General features: G+C 35.6%; 2 protein-coding genes, 1 long non-coding RNA gene and 1 other non-coding gene across 5 annotated transcripts; 2 read left to right on the top strand and 2 right to left on the bottom strand.

Annotated features, from left to right (window-relative positions):
• Positions 1-1,151: 1,151 nt before the first annotated feature.
• On the top strand, positions 1,152-4,426 carry LOC119980080. Its single transcript, XR_005463790.1, has 4 exons — positions 1,152-1,235; positions 1,346-1,713; positions 2,358-3,541; positions 3,639-4,426. It is a non-coding gene; the product is annotated as an uncharacterized LOC119980080 (long non-coding RNA).
• Positions 4,427-5,066: 640 nt separating this feature from the next.
• TRNAC-GCA lies at positions 5,067-5,138 on the bottom strand. The gene has a single exon. It is a non-coding gene; the product is annotated as a tRNA-Cys (tRNA).
• A 706-nt stretch (positions 5,139-5,844) lies between these two features.
• Positions 5,845-8,023, bottom strand: LOC120016991 (DCD domain-containing protein NRP-B-like). Its single transcript, XM_038870018.1, has 5 exons — positions 7,003-8,023; positions 6,770-6,870; positions 6,588-6,671; positions 6,354-6,464; positions 5,845-6,246 (listed from the first exon to the last, which is right to left on the bottom strand). Exons 1-5 carry the CDS (start codon positions 7,877-7,879, stop codon positions 6,205-6,207), a joined length of 1,215 nt encoding a protein of 404 aa, XP_038725946.1. The 5' UTR covers positions 7,880-8,023; the 3' UTR covers positions 5,845-6,204.
• Positions 8,024-16,248: 8,225 nt separating this feature from the next.
• LOC120017135 (auxin response factor 9) lies at positions 16,249-20,891 on the top strand. Of its 2 annotated transcripts, none has more exons than XM_038870236.1 (15): positions 16,249-16,527; positions 16,634-16,734; positions 16,820-16,935; positions 17,030-17,125; positions 17,543-17,599; positions 17,705-17,857; positions 17,987-18,071; positions 18,256-18,346; positions 18,447-18,611; positions 18,710-18,823; positions 18,911-18,983; positions 19,070-19,223; positions 19,339-19,958; positions 20,050-20,237; positions 20,329-20,891. In XM_038870236.1, exons 2-15 carry the CDS (start codon positions 16,692-16,694, stop codon positions 20,471-20,473), a joined length of 2,100 nt encoding a protein of 699 aa, XP_038726164.1. In that variant the 5' UTR covers positions 16,249-16,527; positions 16,634-16,691; the 3' UTR covers positions 20,474-20,891. The 2 variants fall into 2 exon arrangements, with proteins under 2 accessions (XP_038726164.1, XP_038726163.1); XM_038870235.1 differs by having other exon boundaries at positions 16,625-16,734.
• The last annotated feature ends 1,197 nt before the right edge of the window (positions 20,892-22,088 follow it).

The raw sequence follows: 22,088 nt of genomic DNA, 5'->3' as shown, positions 1-22,088 counted from the left end.
TATATAATTTGACGGATGTAAGCAGATAGGCTTTCGTTCTGTTTATCATTTATTAAAACTAGCAATGGCAGGATAGCAATTATCATTCCATTAAGGACCTGAGTTTGTTTTAAAACTTTGGCAATTTTTAACCCTTTATTTACTTGAGTATCAGGGAGATCTTGTATTTTGTATGAATATTTCTTTTTATATCAATGAGTCACTTTTGATTCATGTAACCTTTTTCTTTTTAGTTAGATTTTGTGTGAATTTTTTTCGTGCTTCATGAAGTTGTTAATATTGTCACATGCTCTATGAGGGAAAAAACCAGAAAAGTTAGCAGCAATTTGATCTAAGTTGGTGTCTCGGTCTCTGTGGCAATCTGAATGGAGAAGTTGAAATCAGTAGTTCCAGACAGTCTGAAGCTGCTGGTTTCTTCTAACGGTCCTAATGAATTTCGTTGCACTTTTTATCTTTACTTTTGAATTCTCTAGTCATTTGTCCCACTTACAGTAAGTGTGTCTCTTTTATAATCTCCACTTTTGATTTTTCATTTATTTGGGTTGCTTTTGATGAATGTCTCATTCATGTTCAGTAGTTAGTTTTTCAAAATTTTGTGACTTAGATGATTAGAGACTTTTCGGATTTGAAGAAGAATAAAGATGTTTTAGCATCAAAGCAAATGGGCAACCAGTGCAATCTCTGTGGAGATTACACCTAAGCTCTATGTTGTTACTCCCAGGTATTATGAAATTACTATCAACGTTTGCTAATGACACCAATTTTGGGTCTTTCTTCAAGAAAAACGTGACATGAGGTTTCAACCTTGCTCCAATAGATGTTTGATGACGTGGGTAGATGTTGATGACGTGGGCAGAAGTCTGGATGCAGTTTGTACATGAGCCAGGCTTCTTTGTTTCAGGTGACATAAATTCCAAATTCTGAATTTTTGTTGTTCAATATGTTCCTTATCTACAATGAAATTGAAAGAAATTTTATTTTATGTTCAAAGCAAATGGGCAACCAGTGCAATCTCTGTGGAGATTACACCAAAGCTCTCTGTTGTTACTCCCAGGTATTATGAAATTACCATCAACACTCGCTAAGGACAACCAATTTTGGGTCTTTCTCACAAGAAAAGCATAACATGAGTTTTCACCCTTGCTCCAATAGATGTTGATGACGTGGGTAGATGTTGACGACGTGGGCAGAAGTCTGGTTGCAGTTTGTATATGAGCCAGGCTTCTTTGTTTCAGGTGACATAGATTTCCAAATTCTGGATTTTTGTTGTTCAATATGTTCCTTATCTACAATGAAATTGAAAGAAATTTTATTTTATGTTTATTTCTCGACTGAAAAATTGCAGACAAAGATTTGTGGCACCGTTGCCTTATCCTCTATATTTGTGTTGCCTATGTACTTGCATCTCATATAATCCTTTATAATACGAGAGCAACAGAGAAGATCAGATAATTGCTAAACAAGGAATCGGAGAAAGTCACCTATGGGATAACGGCAAAATAAAAGGAAACTAGTTGAAACCAAGAAAGCATCTTGTTTGTATAGGTTATAGTTTCTAATTCTAAAATTGGTTCCTTATTTACCCTTTGATTTTTTGTGTGTTTGTTGCTATACCAGTAAATGGATGTTCTTGAGGATTTTGTATGAGATTGTAATCAGGAGTCTAGAGGAGTTTGTACGAGATTGTGATCCGGCTCTTCATATTTCTCCAAGGTAAGCAAAGTTAACTATGGTATCTGATGTTGCTTATATTTGGATTGCCGCATAGGAATCTGTAATTTGAAGTAGATATTTATTATGTGTGTTGGTTGATTCATTGATCATATGGTTAAATTTTTTGAAACTATATCCAAGCTATTATCCTGCATATGGCTCAACTAATGAAACCCAAAAATCATTACGTTTAGCCATTGAGTGGGTAAAAAGTTTCTCTAAAATCTAAAGCAGCTTTTTAATAAAGTGTATTGACTGCTTTTTAAGAAAAGGGAGCTGGTCAACGACAGATGCAAGCTTATTAGTTGTTATCTTGTGTTGTATGGATTGAACCACCTGTCAGATTAGGGCAGATCTGGTGTCAAATAGGCATCTTAGTATCCTGTTCAAGTCTCTCTGTAAATCCTCTTCCTCCGCCTATTTGAGGCTAATTATCTTGGGGTGATTTGGCCAATTATAAATATCGTTGTATTGACATGGTTCCTTATTTACACAATGATGTGTTGTATGCGTTCTTTCTACACCAGAGAATGGGTTTTGCAGAGTGTATACAAGTTTGTACTTGGGCTCTTCAAATTTCTCCATGTTATGCAAAGGTAACTATGTTATCTGATGTCGCTTGCTTAATTTGGATTGCCACATAGGAATGTATGGTTTTCAGTGGACAGAGTCATCCCCTCACAGTAGGTCAATTATAGTTTCAACACGCTTTAGTATCATGTTACATGTTTCTCGGTGAGTTTCTTCCTCTGCCTATTTGGGGCCATTTATCTTGGATTGTTAGCTGTCATTTTTCATGGTTCCATGATATGGAGAGGTACAAGGGTTTTAAGTACCCATTTTGTTAATTTCTCTCCTCTCTCGGAGTTTTTTGATGCCGTCCTATTCTTTAATTATCTGTCAGCAAAGATTCTAACCTGACTTTTATCCTTCTTTGATACGGAAAAGTGTAAGGGTTTATAAGTACCATTATATTAATTTGTATCTGGATCTCCTCTCTCTCTGTGGGTGTTTTGATGCTTCCTAATTCTTTGATTATCTGTCAGCAAATTTTCTGACCTGTGGCTTTTTATGCTTCCTTGATGTGGAAAAGTACAAGGGTTTATGATAGAAGTATATATGGCCAGAAATATATATAGATGGATGGATTAGATCTAGAACAGGAAATACTGATTACTGTGATTAGTATTGACATTGGAAATAAACCCTAGCAATTTGAGGAGTTAGGAGCCTCCCATTCTTTTACAGTCCAAATACTCGATACTCAAAACCCTGCTTACAAAAAACCTTAAAAACCCAAAAGAGACAATGAGGCAGGGAAAGATAAACCATTATATTAATTTATCTCTCCTCTCTCTCTCTCTCTCTCTCTGTGTGTTTTGATTCCCCCTTATTATTTTACTATCTGTTAGCAAAATTTCTAACATGTGGTTTTAATGGTTTTATTGAAAATCATATGGGTTTATAAATACCATAATATTAATTTCTCCTCTCTCTTACAATCTGTGTTTTGTTGCCTCTTTATTCTTTAATTATCTGATGCTTCGTTTTCTGATTTTCCGCATTTTTTCCCTAGTTATTTGTTTCAATGGTTATATCAATTGAATTTTTAGTCATTAAAAGTTTCTTTATGAAGGATATATGTAAGGCTAATGTTTTTCTTTGAGGAACTAAAAAGGATGACGTCAATGACTTGGAACATTTCTAAGGATGCTAAGGTCTCATTTGCGGGAAAAGACGGGAGACAGTGAACTGATATAAATTGTTCACAAATGTCTGAAAATTAGCAATAAAACATTTCCATGTAACAACAACTTGACATTTCTTGGTAAGTTAAGTACTTTCTTCATGAAAAATGGATTGTTCTTGTCGGTTGTGGTTTGTTATGTGAACTTTCATCGTCTCTCTCTCTTTTTTTCAAGCAGGGGAGATGTTGCTTGGTCAATTCACTGGTATGTTCTCTTCAGGTTACTTTTGTTTTTTTTTTTTGTGTGTTTTATCTCATACGATAATGGACAATCATAGTGTCTGTTTTGCTTAAATGAAGAGTTCAAATCTTTTCGGCTTCAAAACCTTCAAACCAGTAGTTCTTTCTCTTTTCACTCGACTGTTCTGTGTCCTCGTTTTCAAAAGGTCCAAACTTCACTACTTCTTTTATATAAACGGTGTTTAACTTGTAGATATGATGTTTGCCCCTGATGATGATCCTGTCCGAAAACATATGAAGCACATATACATTATAACAATTAACAATCATTTGGGTGTAAATTTTTGTTTTATACTTGTGCATCTTAGAGCTTGGATCTTTTTATATCTCTGGTTCATAATCATGTAACTTACTAACCATTTTCGTCGTTCTTTGGTGCTGCTACTTTGTTCGAGTGTCCTCGTCCCCTTAGCTTAGATTGCATACTTCTCTCTCCCCTCCTATTTTTTTTTTTTTTCTCATAGCCATCAACTTACTGTATGAAACCCTCTTCATGGTGTCAACTTAGGGATGGATGTCATTTTACACCTTGATAGTAATAGAACTTTTGCGGTATCAGAAATCGGAGTTTATTATGTCTGCTTTAGTATTTCTGCACTTTTTAAGCCATTTCTGGGGTGCTGTGGTAAAACAACTTCTTTTCTACTGGAGAGGAGAGACCTTTTGCTTTTCAAGTCCGCCATGGCATGCTGTATTTTTCTATTAAAAAAATGTTTAAAAAATTGAATTTGCTAAAATTATATTTTTAATAGGGCTTAGGAAACATTAAATTGCGAGTTGCTATTCATTTAAATTTTTTGTTGTAATTTTTATTTGTTTTTGAAAAGAAAACCACAAAATGAGCTTTTTTCTCTCGCATCGGAAAGTTTTCTATTAACACTTTGAACAATAAAAATGGTATATGAAAAATCAAATAAGAATTAATTAAAAATTTTGATTTCTATCATCCTATATTATGATTTTTGGAGAATGTCTTATTTAGTACTTTCATATGTATATAAATTATGTGCTTAAAAATATTATAAAAATAATATTAATAAGAAAATAGAATCATTTTAATGAATTTATAGTGTGGATAGATCTGGTGGGGTTCGTTCGTCCTACTCCCTTGGTGATAATATGTATTTCATCAACAATTCTGAAGAAAGTGCTGATAAAATTATAATTATTTTAATTTTGATAAAGAATTTACTAATTTCGTTAATTATTGTAGCGTTAGTCTAGATTTTCTTTATAATACATATATTATATTTCTAATTTCTAATATATTATATTCGAAGTTCAAACTATTAAATTAAGCCCAAGATATATTGGAATTTGGACTTTTTTGAAGGAGGTATAAAATTGAAAATGAAAAATACTACATAGGGCCCAACCGGGTTCGAACCGGTGACCTCTTGATCTGCAGTCAAATGCTCTACCACTGAGCTATGGACCCCTTTTGCTACAGATTTGGATTACTATGTATATAAGGAGGTGTAGTTTATCATTTCGAATGAGATTTAACACATGGTGGAAAAATGTATCCAAATAAACCTAAGAATTTCGAAGCAAGTGTATGACGTTGTCTGGCTATGCTTGAATTGGTCATCAGCTTTGGTTTGACTAGTAATATTAACAATGAGCAAAAGTTGTACCAATCCTGCTGTGAACTTCAATTGCATTGAATTAGTCGACAACAGACTAGTAATGTTTGAATAAAACACGGTTGGTGTTGAAAAAGATGGCACAGCAACAAGTCTTGGGACTCAATTCTTGTTCAATGGAGTGGCCGTTGGCCATTTCACATTAGCTTTTGTTGGCCACCAAACTGCGCTTCATGGGTCAGCAATTCTTCGCTCAAGTCTAGCTAATAACGTGTAAAGCGTACGCAAACCTCCATTGACTTTGATTTTGTTTATCACATAATCTGCATAATCTTTCAAATGTTGCCAACACTGATGTACACAAATCTAATACTGGGTGGTGGTAGTATTATCCAATCTCAAATTCTGAATCTACACCACTCTCATATACTGATAGGGAATCAAAGAGACATCTCAACCACCTAATCCAGAAATCTCTTGTTGAAATGATATATCTTTTATCCCACTTTGCTTACAAACACTAGCCACATTAGACATTCTTTGCCAAAAAACGAGGAATCAAATCAAGATATCAAAAAATCCATATCCTTTACCTATTACAGAACAACCATATAATTGCATCTCACAATATTTATAGTATACATAATTATTAGTATTATGAATATGCAGGGCCAATGAGTCTAGGCAAAACAGCCTTTGTACATAATTTATACATCACTGAGCAAATATTTAGCCTCCTTACATACCACCAACTGATGCATATCCCTTCCCAGTCTCTTCCCTCTTCAGAACTCCAAAAAAGGAAAAACAAAAAAAGAAAACACAAGTCTCTACTTCTTTAAGCTCTTATTTTATCAACTCTTTTGATTTCTCTTCTTGTATTTGTATGGTATGGTTTGTGTGTTAATGATATGCCATTCAAGAACTTGTTTCTTCAAATATATCCAACAGAGACAGTGCCTGCAACAAAAATATAAACATCCAATAGTGTTGATCAGTACATATCCCAAAATGACTTCATTAGAAACTCTCAATCTTTCACAAAGTAATGAATTTAATTTAATTACCTCTGGTATGCTCAGTTCAAGCCGGAACTTGGGGCCGTCGTAATGGTGAAGAATCGGCCGGAATGAATCCTCCTCCAATGGCTCACAGATTTTCCTTGTCACAACTCGAACCTGATAACCAACACAAGAAATCAATACAATGCAATCACAAAAACAAGAACCAAAAGGACACAAAGCCATAACATTATATTGAAATCTAGTTAATCCAAATATTGCAAGCCAATATTTTGTTACCTGAGCAGGGAAGCGTGATTGACCAGGGAATTTCTTGTCTTCCCAGGCAGAAGGATCAATGTTACTCCCTCCAAAGCCAGCAGCCTAAAAACAACACCAAGAGAATATATACAATTAGATAATATTTTAAACAATAGAACTTATATGAAACAAATAAGGTGTTCAGGAGAACAAATACAAACCTCAAAAACTCCGTAGAGTTGGTGGGTGGAGTAGTTGTAGAGGAACAGGGGCAATCCAGGAGTTATAGCCCTAACAGAGTCTCTGTAACGTGAAGTCAGACCTAGATCATACAAGCAAAAGACCATAATTTAGAACACAACGAAATAACACATCAATTAAAGACTGAAAAAACCCAGAAACTAATTCAACAAATAAGACTGAATGAAATTGAAAGAGGAGGAGAGATTAGTACCGAAGAGCTGTCTCTTGAGATTCTCTGCCATGGTATCATTGTTGCAGACAAAGATATACCCACCAATTGTTTCGTTAAAAGGAAGAGATTCGGATGGTGGTAATGTCTTGAACCTCTTATCGCCCTTAGTTTCCTTGTTATTCTCGCTATTGTTGTCCTTTTCACTCTTCTTGTTGTTCTTCCTTACTCCTTTGCCTCCATAATCATCCTCTGCTTTGTTCTTCCCACTCTTTGAACTGACATTAAAGTTGTAATTATTGCTTGGCTTTGAATAAATCCCCTTGTTAAATCCACCATTGATTCCAATCCCAACACCCTTTTGAGTCCCAATCGGACTAATTGGGTAGATTGGATTGATTTGATTAACACCAAAATTGTTCCCCATCTTCCAATCAGAATTGAACCCATTAAAATCAGATCCTTTTGGCTTCAGATTGTTGAAGGGACTGTTGGTGTTGTTGTTGAAGGAACTGTTGTTGTCGCTGTCGGTGAAGGAACTGTTGTTGCTGTTGGCGAAGGAACTGTAGTAGCTGTTGGCATTAAAATCAGACCCTTTTGGCTTCAGATTGTTGAAGGGACTGTTGGTGCTGTTGTTGAAGGAACTGTTGTTGTCGCTGTTGGTGAAGGAACTGTTGTTGCTGTTGGTGAAGGAACTGTAGTAGCTGTTGGTGAATAAGCTATTGTCGTTGTTAAAGGAACCATTGTTGTTGCTGATTTCTCCACCAACTCTGATATCAAAGTTCCTCCTCTCGTCGGGCCTCTTTGAAACATGCGAATTGCTCCAAATCGAGTCGTTGAGTGAGAGATTCGCCAAGCTCGAACTTTGCAGCCTCAACTGGTCACTAAACTGGTAGAATGATTGCTGGTTATTCTCCATCTTTAACAAGCAATTCCTCACAAAATCCCGAATTGGGTATCTGATTTTAGGTTCCGAAGTCGATTAATTCACAGAAAACAAACTGGGTATCTTGAGATCTATGAGAAATGGTGAAACAGAACGAGAGGAGTAGAAGAAGAAATGAAAGGATACAGTTTTATAGATAAAAGAGAAAATCTTGCGAAATTTCCAGGAAAGTTAAACAAGGAATTCCGCGGATTGCGTGTGGATTTGTCAAACTAGAGAAAGTTACGTAAAAAGTGGAGATAATAAATAAATATAAATCAAAATCTAATTCTTTATTTAATTTGTGATGTGAGTTCTTAATTGGATTTTGTGCCTTATTAGGCTGTGGAGTGGGTATGCTCTAGTAAAAAAACTTCTTAATAAATTTATAAATATGTTTTAATAAAAATTAAATTAAACATAAAGAAAACATGAAAATTCTGAATTGTTCTTTTAAAAATTATTTTGGACTGTTTAACTAGGCCCGGGTCTGCACTCGTGATTGGGGGCGACGTGGCCAGCGGTAGTTGGAGAAAGAAAGAGAGTGGTGGTTTGTGTTAAATTTATTTTTTTTTCTTTGTGGACTTTCTGGAAGGTCTACTATGAAGTTTTTTTTTAATATGGAAAAGGATGAGCAGGTACCTAGGATGCTCTTTGAATTTAGTTGCGTTCACATTGAAGATTTCTACTTAATGGTTAAGACTTTGTCAGCATTGGATGTAGTGGGACGCGTCGCGTGATTGGTAAGAATGTCAGCACGTGACTTCCACTTATATCACGCGATCAGGAGGGGTCCACACTTGTGATGTGAGAGTGGCTGTCGGCAAAGTCATACGTAGGACGGTAGGAACTGAAAGAGAAGATTGCTAACCACTATCCACTAACGGACTAAAACCTGTAACTACTAGTCTACTACTACACTTCTACAACTAGAACAAGACTCTACCAGGTGGCTCATGATTGACTGGCCCAGCCCAATCTCATTAGGAAGCTCTAAAAAGGGGCCCAAAGATTAGAAGCCCAAGTGAAGGAGCTGTCAGTTAAGCCCGGGTCAAATGGTCCAACTTTCTTTCTCTCTTGAAGAATTATTCTTCAAGAGAATTCATGTGGTCCTTCCCTTGTTGGCCCAATCTCCTAGGCCGTGTCCTGGACTCCTTCTCTATGGACTAGATAGTCTACATTAGAAAGGTCCAGTAAAAGAAGTAGAATACTAGAATAGAATAGGAGGGTGAGTGGGTCCACTAAAAAAACATATGTATGGATAAAGAAAACAAAAGTAGCCACGGGCGTTATGGGCATTAACAAATAGGCTTCAGCAAGCAATTGCATTGGACCTAAATATCAGCCCACGAGTAAGCCCATTAGCCCAACATCTAACAGAGTAACAGTGAAGCGTTTATATAGCCCGGCCGAGACTGGTGTTGGTGTATTCTTCATGTGGGTTGTTTGGAGTATGATTGCTCGCTCAACTACTTGGAGCCGGCTGTTTCGATTCATGATGTTCCCAACCTGAAGAAAATTAATGTTGGTAAGTGTGTAACATATATATTCTCTCTATCTAATAAAATATCAATGCATGCAGCTTCAAAACTCATGCATTCTGACATTCTCTTTTCTTGCACTAACGAAAATCATTGGTTTCGGGCAGTTGCCTAGAAAGCATGACAGAGAGATAACTTATTCTCATAATTATTTTCTTGACTTTTCTCATTTACTCTCGCCAGTTTGATGAGATCTAATTCCATGTTTTCGATCTAATTATCGAATAAAATGTTCTTCTCGCATAATAAAAGTGCTGCAGTCAAGACGGCAGGCCATTTTTTTTTCTTCTTGAATGGAATATCATATATATGTTGTATTACTTCACTACTTGTGAACCAGCTAATGTGCTTCTCCATGCATTGGTAATTTGAGTACTTACTCTCCCACCTCTAAGAGGTCATAGGTTCGAGTGAGGGAGGTGGACATCCCTCCTGAAATAAATCCACGAGGGCATATGTCCAAAACGGACAATTCCTTAGGTGTAAAAGTGTAGGATTCCAAAAAAATCTCCACACACATATGAGACACCTTCTATTATTACTTTGTTAGCTAGTCTAAGTTTGGCATACTAATCTCTTGTATTTTCTTTTTTCATAACAAGAAAACATTGGCTTTTACCTCATGTAAATCCCAGATATTTGGATTGTCCCACTCTCCTCAAGTAATCGATATGTCACAAGGTGTTGATGTCGAGAGTTGAACTTTGATCCCTCAACTGTAAGGATTATTCCAATCAACTCGGTCACCTCTGAGTGGTTTGTATTTTATAGTTTAATAAGTGTAAAGAAACAGTTTTTTAATTAAACTAGCTTAACTTTTACGCCCGACAATAAAGTTAAATTAAAACCCCCACTTAAACTAAAACCCACTTGCTTAGATGCTAATTACTGTACTATGTGGCTTGACATTGACAACTCAAGCCTAATCAACCTATTGTTCCTTACTGACCCATATTTCATTTTATATTGATTGAAATAGATTAGGGTATCATTAAGAGAAATACTATTAAATTTCTTGATGGGACTAAAACCCCACATTGTTAAAGGAGTAAAGGCACTTGAAGCCTAAGCAGCATGAGCTTTAGTAGACTACAATAACATTTTATTTCTTTGTTAATCTACATCTCTTTCGGTCCCACCAGCATTTTTTCCTCTCATTTTCCAACTTTGTTAGGGCAAGTTTGGGGAAATTGGAGGTAAATTACATATTTGGACTCACAATTTATTAAAAAAATAAAATAGTTTGTGTTTTTTAGTCATTTTACGTTTAACCGGGTTTTACATTAACCCACCGGGTCACGATTCACACAGGTTCACGATTTTTTTCACTGTCTGATAACGGTTAATGCGTAAACGGTCTTTTTCCAACAAAAACCTGTAGAGGCTGTTGGGTCGCGGGTTTCACAGTTCGACCGATAGGCCAATCCGGGTTTAAAAACTGATAAATATTTTCTAAAATATATGATCATGATTAAAAGTTCTTTCTTCTTTTTTCCCTTCATATGAAAAGTGAGAGCTTCGTGGATATTACTAATTATAAGCCATTTGAGATTTGATTTCTCCATAGGACTTGACATCTAACCACAAGGGGGAAAAAAAGGTTTATTTAGCAAGTTGAGCATTATATTATAGTATTCTTACACCTTCAAAGAAGTTAGAAAATAAAATTCAAACTGACCATCAAAGGGTCTATATATATGTATAAGAGTGGTTGTGATGTTAGCAAGTCATCCATTTTAATTTGACCAAATTAAATACCTTCAAAATTAGTCTAATTAAAATGTTCTAAAGATTAATTATGCTTAACACCATTATTGGTAGGTAAGGTAAAAATAGTTGTGGAAACTCATAAAAATATGTGCAGAAAATTAATTAGTGCATCACCAAAACATACACACAACACAACAGTGCAGATCTGATCAATAATCTTCATTAATCTCAGTAGAGAACACACTCAAGTGCTTGTTTTAATTAATTAATTAAGATCATTAGTTTTAATTCCTAAGAGCCATTATTAAGTTGAAGATAATATATATATTCTCTGGGGCCCTGCTTATGATTCCATTTTGCAAGCATCATGCTAATGACAGGTTTACATAAGATCTAATTAACTCCTTTAAAAAAAATAAAATCATTAATTTTAACCCTACAAATCAATAAAATACCCACAGAAAACCTGCCTCGAACAATCAAATTTAAGAGTTTATAATATTTAGGGCAGGTAAGGTGAGGGCTACCTATAGATTCAGAGTTCAGACATCAACAATAAGTATTTAAAACGCAAAAATAAAATAAAATAAATAAATAAAAGTGTGTCCAAATTAATAAGGTGCCACAATTGACCTAATTGAAGCACTAAATTCATTGCCAATAGGGTAAAACTTGACCAATTAAAAATCGGCAACATGGGCTTTGACTTGGTTAGTGGGGAATTAGCTATTGTGTTTGACCAATCTTTTGAAGGATTTTTGCCTACCAATTTTCTTGTTTCTTTAGCAATTATCATGTGCTTGATGACTAGCTCAAGTTTAGGCTCATATCATATATACAAATAACAAATTTGTATGACATCGTTTCCGGTTACCTAATAGATGTTTCTCTGTTATTGTCACTGAGTTACTTATAAAAAAATAAAACATTGTTGGGATAATATGACTGTGGACTTAAAATGTTGTTGTAGTACATGTTAGGATCACATTCGAAGATTTTGTTTATGCTTTTGGATATTACTTATTTGGAGCGATGTGGGCTTGGGGCCCATCAGTCATGGGCTTAATGGTAAATTTGCGTAGATGATTTTATGTCGTTTTCCCTCATTTTCGAGGAAAAGTGGGATCAGTTAAGCGCACTTAAAGCATTGAATGGGCTAGTCTAGTGGATATCAAAAGGTCATGTGAAATTACTAAGAAACCCAACAATCCAATAGAGCTAAAGCAATCCTTAGTTATGAGATCCAACGGTTGTAAAAGCCTCAAAATAAAGTCAAAAAGAAAAGTCAAAGGTCGTAGAAATAGTACCAAAGGAGAGACCAAATCCCACTCAGATCAAAACATTTATGCTGACGTGGAAATTCGAATATCCAATCCTCTAACATGGCCCATGATTGTTTTCCAAACCCACTTGAGAATAAACAAAACCCAAGTTGGTATTTAATAATTGGGTTTTATTAATTAGTAGTAGTAATTATTCATTTATTTGTGAGGGGGGTAACCCTAACCCCACATGAGGAAGCAAATGCCCAATCCTAGGTGAAGAGTTTTAGTACAGCCAAGGAACACCAAACAAATTGGTCTCCACGTGGGGTATCAATACAATATTAATTTTGTACCCAATCATAGTACAACCCGGCAACCCCTCCCTCTCTCTCTCTATCTTTTTCTCTCTCTCTAGAATATAAAGGTGGCCAGGTGGGTGTGATTAATGAATAAATTAAATAAATTGTTTGTTGTCTTTTAGATTAGTCCAATAAGTGAGACAATAGTAAAGGTATCCCTAATTTGAGGGCTTGGTGTGTGGGGATTCCATAGCATTTTCTTTTGAAGATTTCAAGGCTGCGTTTGGATTGCATGGAAATAGAAAGCAAGATGGAAGGCCAAGAGCAAAGAATTGTAAAGATACTATCTTTACGTTATGAGGCTAAGACTATGTAAATCTATTTATTGTTTGATTCTAATAACGTTGTATCCTGTTACATGACTTCCTCTCGATCCCTATTATAAGACAATATTAATGTGTGTCAAATTGTAGGGGAGACAACTGACAGGTTCAACCCTGTCAAATCATGAAAACAAAATTTTATGTATAGATAAATTATGTATGATTTGTCGTTATTAAATTACATAATGCTAGGAACGTCTTATGTAAATTTAGTTGTGAGATGTTTTCACTTCCCAACAATATTTTTTTAACTATGATTAAATTCAAATGACAAAAAACACTCTCTTTCGTAACTAAATTAAGCATCCAATTGCATCTATTATGTATGGACTATAGAGTCCAAAAATCATGAGCAAAGCATCATATACAAGGTGGAAAAACACATTCTATTGTTTATATGAATGAATTTTGGATTTATTCAATTGTTGCATGCACCAAAATCTAATAGTTGTATGTGACATTTGCAATTGATCCCCCTCTAAGGGAGTTAAATATTAAAATTATTCAAATAACTAGTGATGGACAAGTGTCAAACAATAAAGTCATGTTTAAGAAATCTGCCTATTGCACACAATTATGCAAAAAAGAGACAGCCAAACAAACACATAACCAAACCGTGATAGGTTTGTCCTTATTGTTTGTCCATGAAAAGGCCTAATGACAGGAGGTTTAAACTTTTATTTTATTTTATTTTATTATTATTATTTATTAGCTCCCAGGTTTACAATGCTTATCCACACAAGCAAATTATTAAGAAAGTTGATGCTGACGTAGACTCTATGTTATTATATATATATATATATATGTTACTCTTTAATGTATCCAAGGGTTAACTTATATCCACACAATGAGGTTCTTTTTAAAAAAAAAAAAGACACCCCCCACATTGTGAGATACAAATTAATGGCTGCAAATAGTATTAACTATGACATAGTATTAGCCATTTTCAAAAAGTGTAGTCAAATGAATTTTAACTTTTGACTCATTATTTTTGTTATTTCTAAGTTTCAAATAATTGTAGTCTATTTGGAATATCCGATCAAATTTGACCATTATAGATACTTTTATGGTTGAATTACTGTTTTTTTTTGAATCATCTATGAATAAGATGTATACACAGACAACACAATTCATGCCATTTGTTAGAATATATTTTTGAATAAACATGGTATTTTAGACAAAAGGTAATGGAGTGGGAAGGCATCTTAGATATAAATTAAATTGAGGGAACAAAGAGTTGCTTATTGTGTGAAAAAGATGATTCGGAAATGCTTATTTATTCTAATTTTTTTTTTAAACAAAACCCCCTTAAAATTTATTTTATTTTAATTTTTAATGTTATTCCATGAAAGAGCTAAAGAAAGTTGTGTATGACATAAGCATATCACTTTCTTTTCCTTTTTTTTTATTGACTTTTTTACTTGATTTTAGATTTATTGATTGGTTTGATAGGCACAGGGCTGCTCTAGAGAAAGATAGAAAGTTCAAGAGAAGTTTAATAATTTCTAATAATTATTATGACGTCGATCAATATTTAAAACATTATAATTTTTACACACTCATTCCATAATTTATATGTTCATAAATTGCTTACCATTTATAGACAATGTGTAACTATGAATGTTTTTTTTTTTATACATATTAAGCATTAATAAGTTCAACCCATGACTTCTTTTGTTTGTTGGTTCAAGGTTATTGTATACTCTATTATTAATGTTTTCTCTATAGTAAGAAATGAATTTAATAAAATTCAAACAAATGTAATATTTAAAGTTGTAACAATTATATGGACATCAAGTTTATGAAGCACACATTAAAATTTTGAGAAAGAGTTGTGAAACGAAGATTAAGATTGGTATCTACGATATTACCGGAGGAGTTACATGAGAGTTTCTCATCACAATAAGTTTGCGTCAAGTGTAGACACTAAACTCGTTCCTATTTGTTATAGCGATGAATAAACTCACGTGACATATCCAAGGTGAAACACATTAGTACATGTTATTTTTGGATGATATAATTATGCCGGATGAGATAATATTCAGAGTTAACTAAAAAATTGATACATGGAGGCAAGTCATAGGGTTTAAAGGACTTAAAGTAGTAAGATTAAAACATAATATATGAAATATAAGCTTACTAAAAGTAGACAAGAGAATGAATGTGAATGCTTCTTTGGATGTGTGGTCACATGAAAAAAGATAGGACAAGAAACATCTAAGGTAAGAGTAGCATCAATTGAAGATAAGTTGTGAGAAAACCATGTAACATCATATGACCATGTATAGCATAGAGATAGGGTGAAGAGAATCAACGTACATAGGATAGATAAGAAACGAAGAGGAAGATTTGAAAAAACATGACTTGAAATAATAAGAAATATATAAATTCAATAGAAGTTGATGAAATTATGATTATAAATAAAAAAAGAATTATGGAAACGAATATATGTAATAGGTTCACATTAATTTTATCATAAACTTATGTATTCGATCTCAACCTTTTAGAATAAAAAGTATGATAATGTTGATCCTTAATAGAAAAATAATTAGTGTTATTTATCCATGAACCTTGATACTCCCAAAAAAATAAAGATCATCATGCATTTAAAACTGTAACTTGAAAATAATAATTTATGTTTAATTGAATGAGATCTAAAGAAGACCTCGAAGAAAGAACAATAAAAATAAATAAATAAATAGTGAAAAAAAAAACTCCATAATTTCTGCCGGGTTAACTCGAGCCAACCATGTTGCCTGTTTCCAAGCAGACAGCAACATACGGCAACAAAAAAAGCTAACGTCAACAAACGTCAACCACCTAACGGCACCCCGTTATCCCCCACCACACGCATTCCCATTGCCTCCGTACCAACCAACACAACACCAAAGTCCACTAACCCCCTTCCGTCATCACCTGACCGTAAACTCCACCGTCACGGTTCCGTTATTTTAAACCTTCACCCCGGTTAAATTCCTAACTCAATCATGGTTAATTAATTAATTTTTTCCAAGGATAAATTATGTATTTTTGGGCATTTTTCCTAATTGTAAATATTTATCAAGCAGCCAACCCGCCATTTAAGTTAAAAAAAACACAGCACTACCAAAAACCGACAAAAACAGAAAAGGGGACGCGTAATATAAGAAGCGCGCAAAACTGGTTTTTACGGGGAGAGAGAGAGATTTGCTTATTTTTGTAACGGCGTCGTCTTTCTCTGTCTACACAGTGACAACTGTTTTTGTACTTCTTAGAGAGAGAGAGGGAGAAAAGCAGGAGCAGCAAAGGTGCTTTTAGCCAGGACTAACTGGGGAAGGCGGGCTTTTGTGAGGGTTACGGAGGAGGAAGTGGATCGGCGTCGGTTTTTTTGGTTTGTCTTTACGCTTACGGTTTCGCGGATCTGTCGCAGGGAAATAAGGGCGTGAGTTCGAGGGAATCGTGAAGGTTTGTAATAATCGTGGGGGATTTAACGGCTTTGTGTTGTTGTAATAATTAGGGGTTTTATTATGGTGATTAATTGTATATAATGAGGTGAAATTAGGGTTCTCAGAGGAAGGGCGGCTTTGATTTCTGTTGCTGTTGACTTGGTGTAAAGTTTGTCTGTTCAAATGATGGCGAATCAGGGCGGGTCTTTTTCACAGTCAACGGAAGGTGAAGTTTGATTTTCTTGTTTCTGTGTGTTTCTCGGGAAAATTTTCGGCAAGAAAGACTCAAGAGTTTCTATTTGTGGAAGCAGGTGGTGGAAGGGACGATCTGTACACGGAGCTATGGAAAGCTTGTGCGGGCCCGCTTGTGGATGTACCTCAGGTAGGAGAGAGAGTTTTCTACTTTCCCCAAGGGCACATGGAGCAAGTAAGTTGTATTCTTCAGATCGGAATTTCGTGTTTGTTTCCCGTGAAATTATGTGAAAAATTCTGAATCTGGTGTTTTATTTATTTGTATGTAGTTAGAGGCGTCAAGGACTGATGACCTGAATCAGAGGCTTCCGCTGTTTAATCTTGCCTCGAAGATTCTTTGTCGCGTTATAAATGTGCATCTGCTGGTATTTATATCTCTTCCTTAGCTTGGCTTCTCTTTCTGGGTATCTGATTTCCACCTCTTTGGTAGCTAGAAGAAAATAGAGAAGCTGCTAATTTGAACGATTGCTTGTGTTGCTTTGTGGACTAGAAGCTTCAACCCTCACTAATGGCTAAAGATTTAGACAATTCTAATATCCTATAATTATGTTTATTGGTTTTATTTAGGTTTTTTAATGGAACATTACCGATGCTGTTAAGATATATGAGTAAAGATTGTCTATAGTTTCTTTTGTGATTCATGTCTGGCTTCTTACTTTTCTGCTCCCCAGTCCTCCCTAACCAAATAGTCCAGTGTGCAATGATTTCAACAATGAATTTATCTAAGATTGCTTGCAGATGTGTGGATTTAATTGAAATGTTTTCTGATCTTCCTCTAATAGGCTGAACAAGAAACAGATGAGGTTTATGCACAGATTACTTTACTGCCAGAAGCTAATGTAAGAGCTTGTTTGGTGTCTTTCTAATTCACGTCTCTATGTTGCAAATAATTCGATTTGGTTTCTTATTTATTTATTGATTTTCATTATCTGATTTGTCTATAGCAAGGTGAACCTACAAGTCTTGATTCAATCGAATCTGAACCTCCAAGACCAACAGTTCATTCATTCTGCAAGGTGTTAACTGCATCTGATACCAGTACCCATGGTGGATTTTCGGTTCTCCGTAAACATGCCACTGAATGTCTTCCTCCTCTTGTAAGTTTTTTTGTGCTTATATGGGGAACTATTTTGATTTCCTCTCTGTTCTCAATGTGTTTTGAGTTGTGTTTCTGATCTTAGTTATTATAGAACCTTTTGTGATTCTCAAACATCGGTGTTCTGTAGGACATGACCCAGACAACTCCAACCCAGGAGTTAGTTGCCAAGGACCTTCATGGTTATGAATGGCGATTTAAGCATATTTTTAGAGGTAATATATCATGTCTGCTTTCGAGTTTTTTTCCCTTATTATTTTTTTGAATATTAGAATTAGATTTGTTCCTTATGAGTTGGACTGACGGTTTTGCATAAAATGAGACATAATTGATGTGAAATTAATTGGCAATTTATTGTATAATGACTACTATTTTTTCTAACTGCCTGCAAATGAACAGGTCAACCTCGGAGGCACTTGCTTACGACAGGATGGAGCACCTTTGTTACTTCAAAAAGATTAGTTGCTGGAGATTCTTTTGTATTCCTCAGGTACTTATTTTCCCCTTTCTAATTCTCTTTTAAGATGCCTGCCTCCTTCGAAAGTATTATCCGATGTATGGAACTTGGTAATCTGAAAGTTGTTTCTTAGGGGGGACAATGGGGAGTTGCGTGTTGGAGTGAGGCGTCTTGCTCGTCAGCAGAGCAGCATGCCATCGTATGTGATTTCCAGTCAGAGCATGCACGTGGGTGTGCTTGCAACAGCATCTCATGCTGTTCAGACTCGAACCCTCTTCGTTGTTTACTATAAACCAAGGTAGGATACCCAACTTCCTTAAAATTGATTGGACAAAATATTTTCATTGACTGAATTGTGGTTACTCTATGATTTGTTTCGTAAACACTAATTATCAGGACGAGTCAGTTCATCATTAGCGTCAACAAATATTTGGAAGCTATTAACAATAAGTTTGGAGTTGGCATGAGATTCAAGATGAGGTTTGAGGGAGAGGATTCTCCTGAGAGAAGGTTGTAATTTTCCATTATAAAAGTGCTTTGAGAATTTCTGTGTTTCTATCTCTGTGGTAACTTGTTTTCTGTGCATTGATTGATCAGGTTTTCAGGAACTATTATAGGGGTTGAAGATATTTCTTCTCAATGGATGGAGTCGAAATGGCGATCATTGAAAGTAATTTCTTTCGAGACTTACTATTTCTGCTTCAATAATTATATTATTCTCACAATATTAATGGGTTTGTTTGTTCTGTTACTCAGGTACAATGGGATGAGCCTGCTTCTATTCCAAGGCCTGACAGGGTTTCGTCATGGGATATAGAACCCTTCGTGGCTTCAGTACCAGCAAATGTCGCTCAACCCGTTGCAGCAAAGAACAAAAGATCGCGCCCATCTATTGAAATTCCAGCTCTTGGTAAGCTAAGTCTTTATTCTTCTTTTTTTCATTAAGTGCCTTTTTTAATTATATAATTCCTTTTTTTTTGCTGGAGGAGTTAAATAGTTATTTTCTGTAACTCTCTGGATTGTAGATCTCTCATCAACTGTGTTGGCTCCTTGGAAGTCTGGAATGACTCAGTCCCAAGATTTAACGCAGTTGAGTGTTACTGCTGAAGGCAAAAGAAATGAGAATCATGTGGTGTGGCATCATAAGCAGACAGATATTAACCATAGCAATTCTATGTCAATGACTCATACTGATGGAGGCTGGCTATTGTCACCTCATGTGAGTGCTTCTCAGCATCAATTTCAGGATGTGGAGGATAGCAAGAGTGTCTCTGGTTGGCCTCTTCCCTCGGGCTATTCAACTCCCCATTCATCAAGGCTGAACAATGATACCACAGTTGGCACAACTGAGGTAGAAAGGAAATCTGAGATTGCTACTAGTTATCGTTTGTTTGGTTTTGATCTTGTAAATCATTCTACAAGCTCAGCACATGTAGAGAAGGTACCACCTGCTCAACCAGTTAGCATATCTAGTGCCTCAACTGAAGGGCATGGTGTTAGTTCTCTATCGGCTTTCGACTCAGATGAGAAATCTGACATTTCAAAGGTTTCTAAAGAGAAGAACCTAGAACAGTTACATGTTTCACCCAAAGAGAGCCAGAACAGGCAAACTTCTACTTCTACCTGTACCAGAAGTCGAACCAAGGTACCAATCTTGAATTGATGTTCTTGATATCTTTGGTAGATAGATATAGGTGAGCTAATGTACTGGTTTTGATGTTTGTATGTGCCAAAAGGTTCAAATGCAGGGGGTAGCTGTTGGCCGAGCTGTGGACTTAACCATGTTAAAAGGGTATAAACAGCTTATTGATGAATTGGAGGAGATGTTTGACATGAAAGGACAGCTTCAACCCCGCGATAAGTGGGAAATTGTCTATACTGATGACGAGGGGGATATGATGCTTGTTGGAGATGACCCTTGGCCGTAAGTGTTTTTCACTCATCACAACTTGAAATTCTGTACTGAGAAGATATTTTCATCATATGTTCCTAAGCTTGATTCAAATCTGTTGCAGTGAATTTTGTAACATGGTGAGAAGAATCCTTATATGCTCAAGTCAAGATGTGAAGAAGATGAGGACAGGGAGCAAACTTCCCATATGTTCCCTCGAAGTTGAGGGGACAGTATTAGACTCAGATATAGCTGAAAACTCTAATTAAATTGGAACTTTTTTTTTCTCCTCCTTGTCTTATGGTGGTGGTTCCTTTTGTTTGATTATTTGTGGTAGTATGCTTTGCTTTATTTATGTAGTGTGGAGGATGTTTTGAGGGTGGGAAGGCATTGCAGCGATCTGGCTAATCGATAGCTTGTTTTTTAGAGCTAACTACCAAAGTGGATCGATCGTAAAAGTTGACTGGGTTTAAATGGCCCTAGCTATAACTTCATTATGCGATGGTGTGAGTTAAATGAAACTTTAGGTCTAGAATCTGTGTATACATTACTTGTGTTGTTTGTTGGTAGGAGTTGAGGGTGCGATGAAGTCTTCTCTCCCTCGTGTTCTGTAAATATTGGTGTTAATGGATTGACAGTAATGCATATTTGTCGTATTAGCAACAATGATTCTATTTAGATGGTTGATTTTTCAGTTTTTGGAAGTAGTAGTTGCTACTTGCAAGACCATGAAAGTGGGAAATGGGATGCCACTTGTGATTTAGTCACTTCGAAGAGTCCAAGGGATAATTGTAAGGATATGCCATGTGGTTTTCTTAGACTCGAAAATCTTCAGTGGAATCTTTACTGTTTACGGCAGGTAGGATGTCTCGGCCGCATCCAATGAAATGGTGATACACAAGACGAAATGCCTCCAGGTGATTACTTGGTCTTTTATTGGCTCCTGATTGTGTCTTTCATGATGGTAACCCTAAAACAATTCCAAATGCTCATCGTTTCTTGGTATCGATAATCATCTCTTGATACCGATAAATGTTATATGTGGCATTAATTATTATTTATAGAAATATCAATTTAATGGTGTTGATAATCGTTTCTTGGTACCGATAATTTGCACTGTTGAAAGACTGGGACGTCTAGGGCTCTTGTGTTGTATGGGTTAAGATGACTCCACAACTCGTTATTATATAAGTCCTTTTTGTCCAATTAAATTTGTTCCAAAATTAAATGGTCCAGCGAGTTATGATCACTCTTAGTCATGACCTAAGCTGTGTTGCTTTAAAATCAAAACAAATCCACTCTAGATGCTATCTTGCTGTTTCAAGTGCTCTCTACAAGAAATCAAAAGGAGAAGAAAAAAAAGACAAGAACTCACCCCACACAAGCCAACATGAATCCCAAGAGACTCTCTCTCGCCTATCTCTTGGATCCCTATACTCTTTCTCAAGTGTTTGCCCTTGTGTAGTGCGCTCTCTCTCTGTAAGCGGCGCTCCAAGGTATTGCAAAAGCAAATACACTCAACAAATAAACCTAAAGTTCTATTTAAGTGGTTGTCCCCATTGCAGATCTACGACATTTGTCCGAACAACTATTTGACATGTCCGGACAGCTCCTCCTGATAGCAGGTATGAGCCAATATTTCCACAAGCTGCTGTTATAGTATGGAGATGCGTTACTTCATAGGATAGTTACTATATATCGAATGACTTCAACGAGTCTGCTTTTCAATATTATTGCAATATTCGAGTGGCTGTCAATGAAAGTCAGGCCAGTGAAATGAATTGTAGTATTTAGAGACTTTTCATTTTATTGTTTTGTGATGATTGATCTTGATATGCATGATATGTGGTCTTTGCAGTTCCACTTCCACGGTCTTATCTTCTG

Source organism: Tripterygium wilfordii, chromosome 15 (assembly GCF_013401445.1).
Source record: "Tripterygium wilfordii isolate XIE 37 chromosome 15, ASM1340144v1, whole genome shotgun sequence".
Taxonomy (NCBI): Eukaryota; Viridiplantae; Streptophyta; class Magnoliopsida; order Celastrales; family Celastraceae; genus Tripterygium; species Tripterygium wilfordii.
Note: the sequence above shows the minus strand (reverse complement) of the source record. Positions and strands in the feature narration are given on the sequence as shown.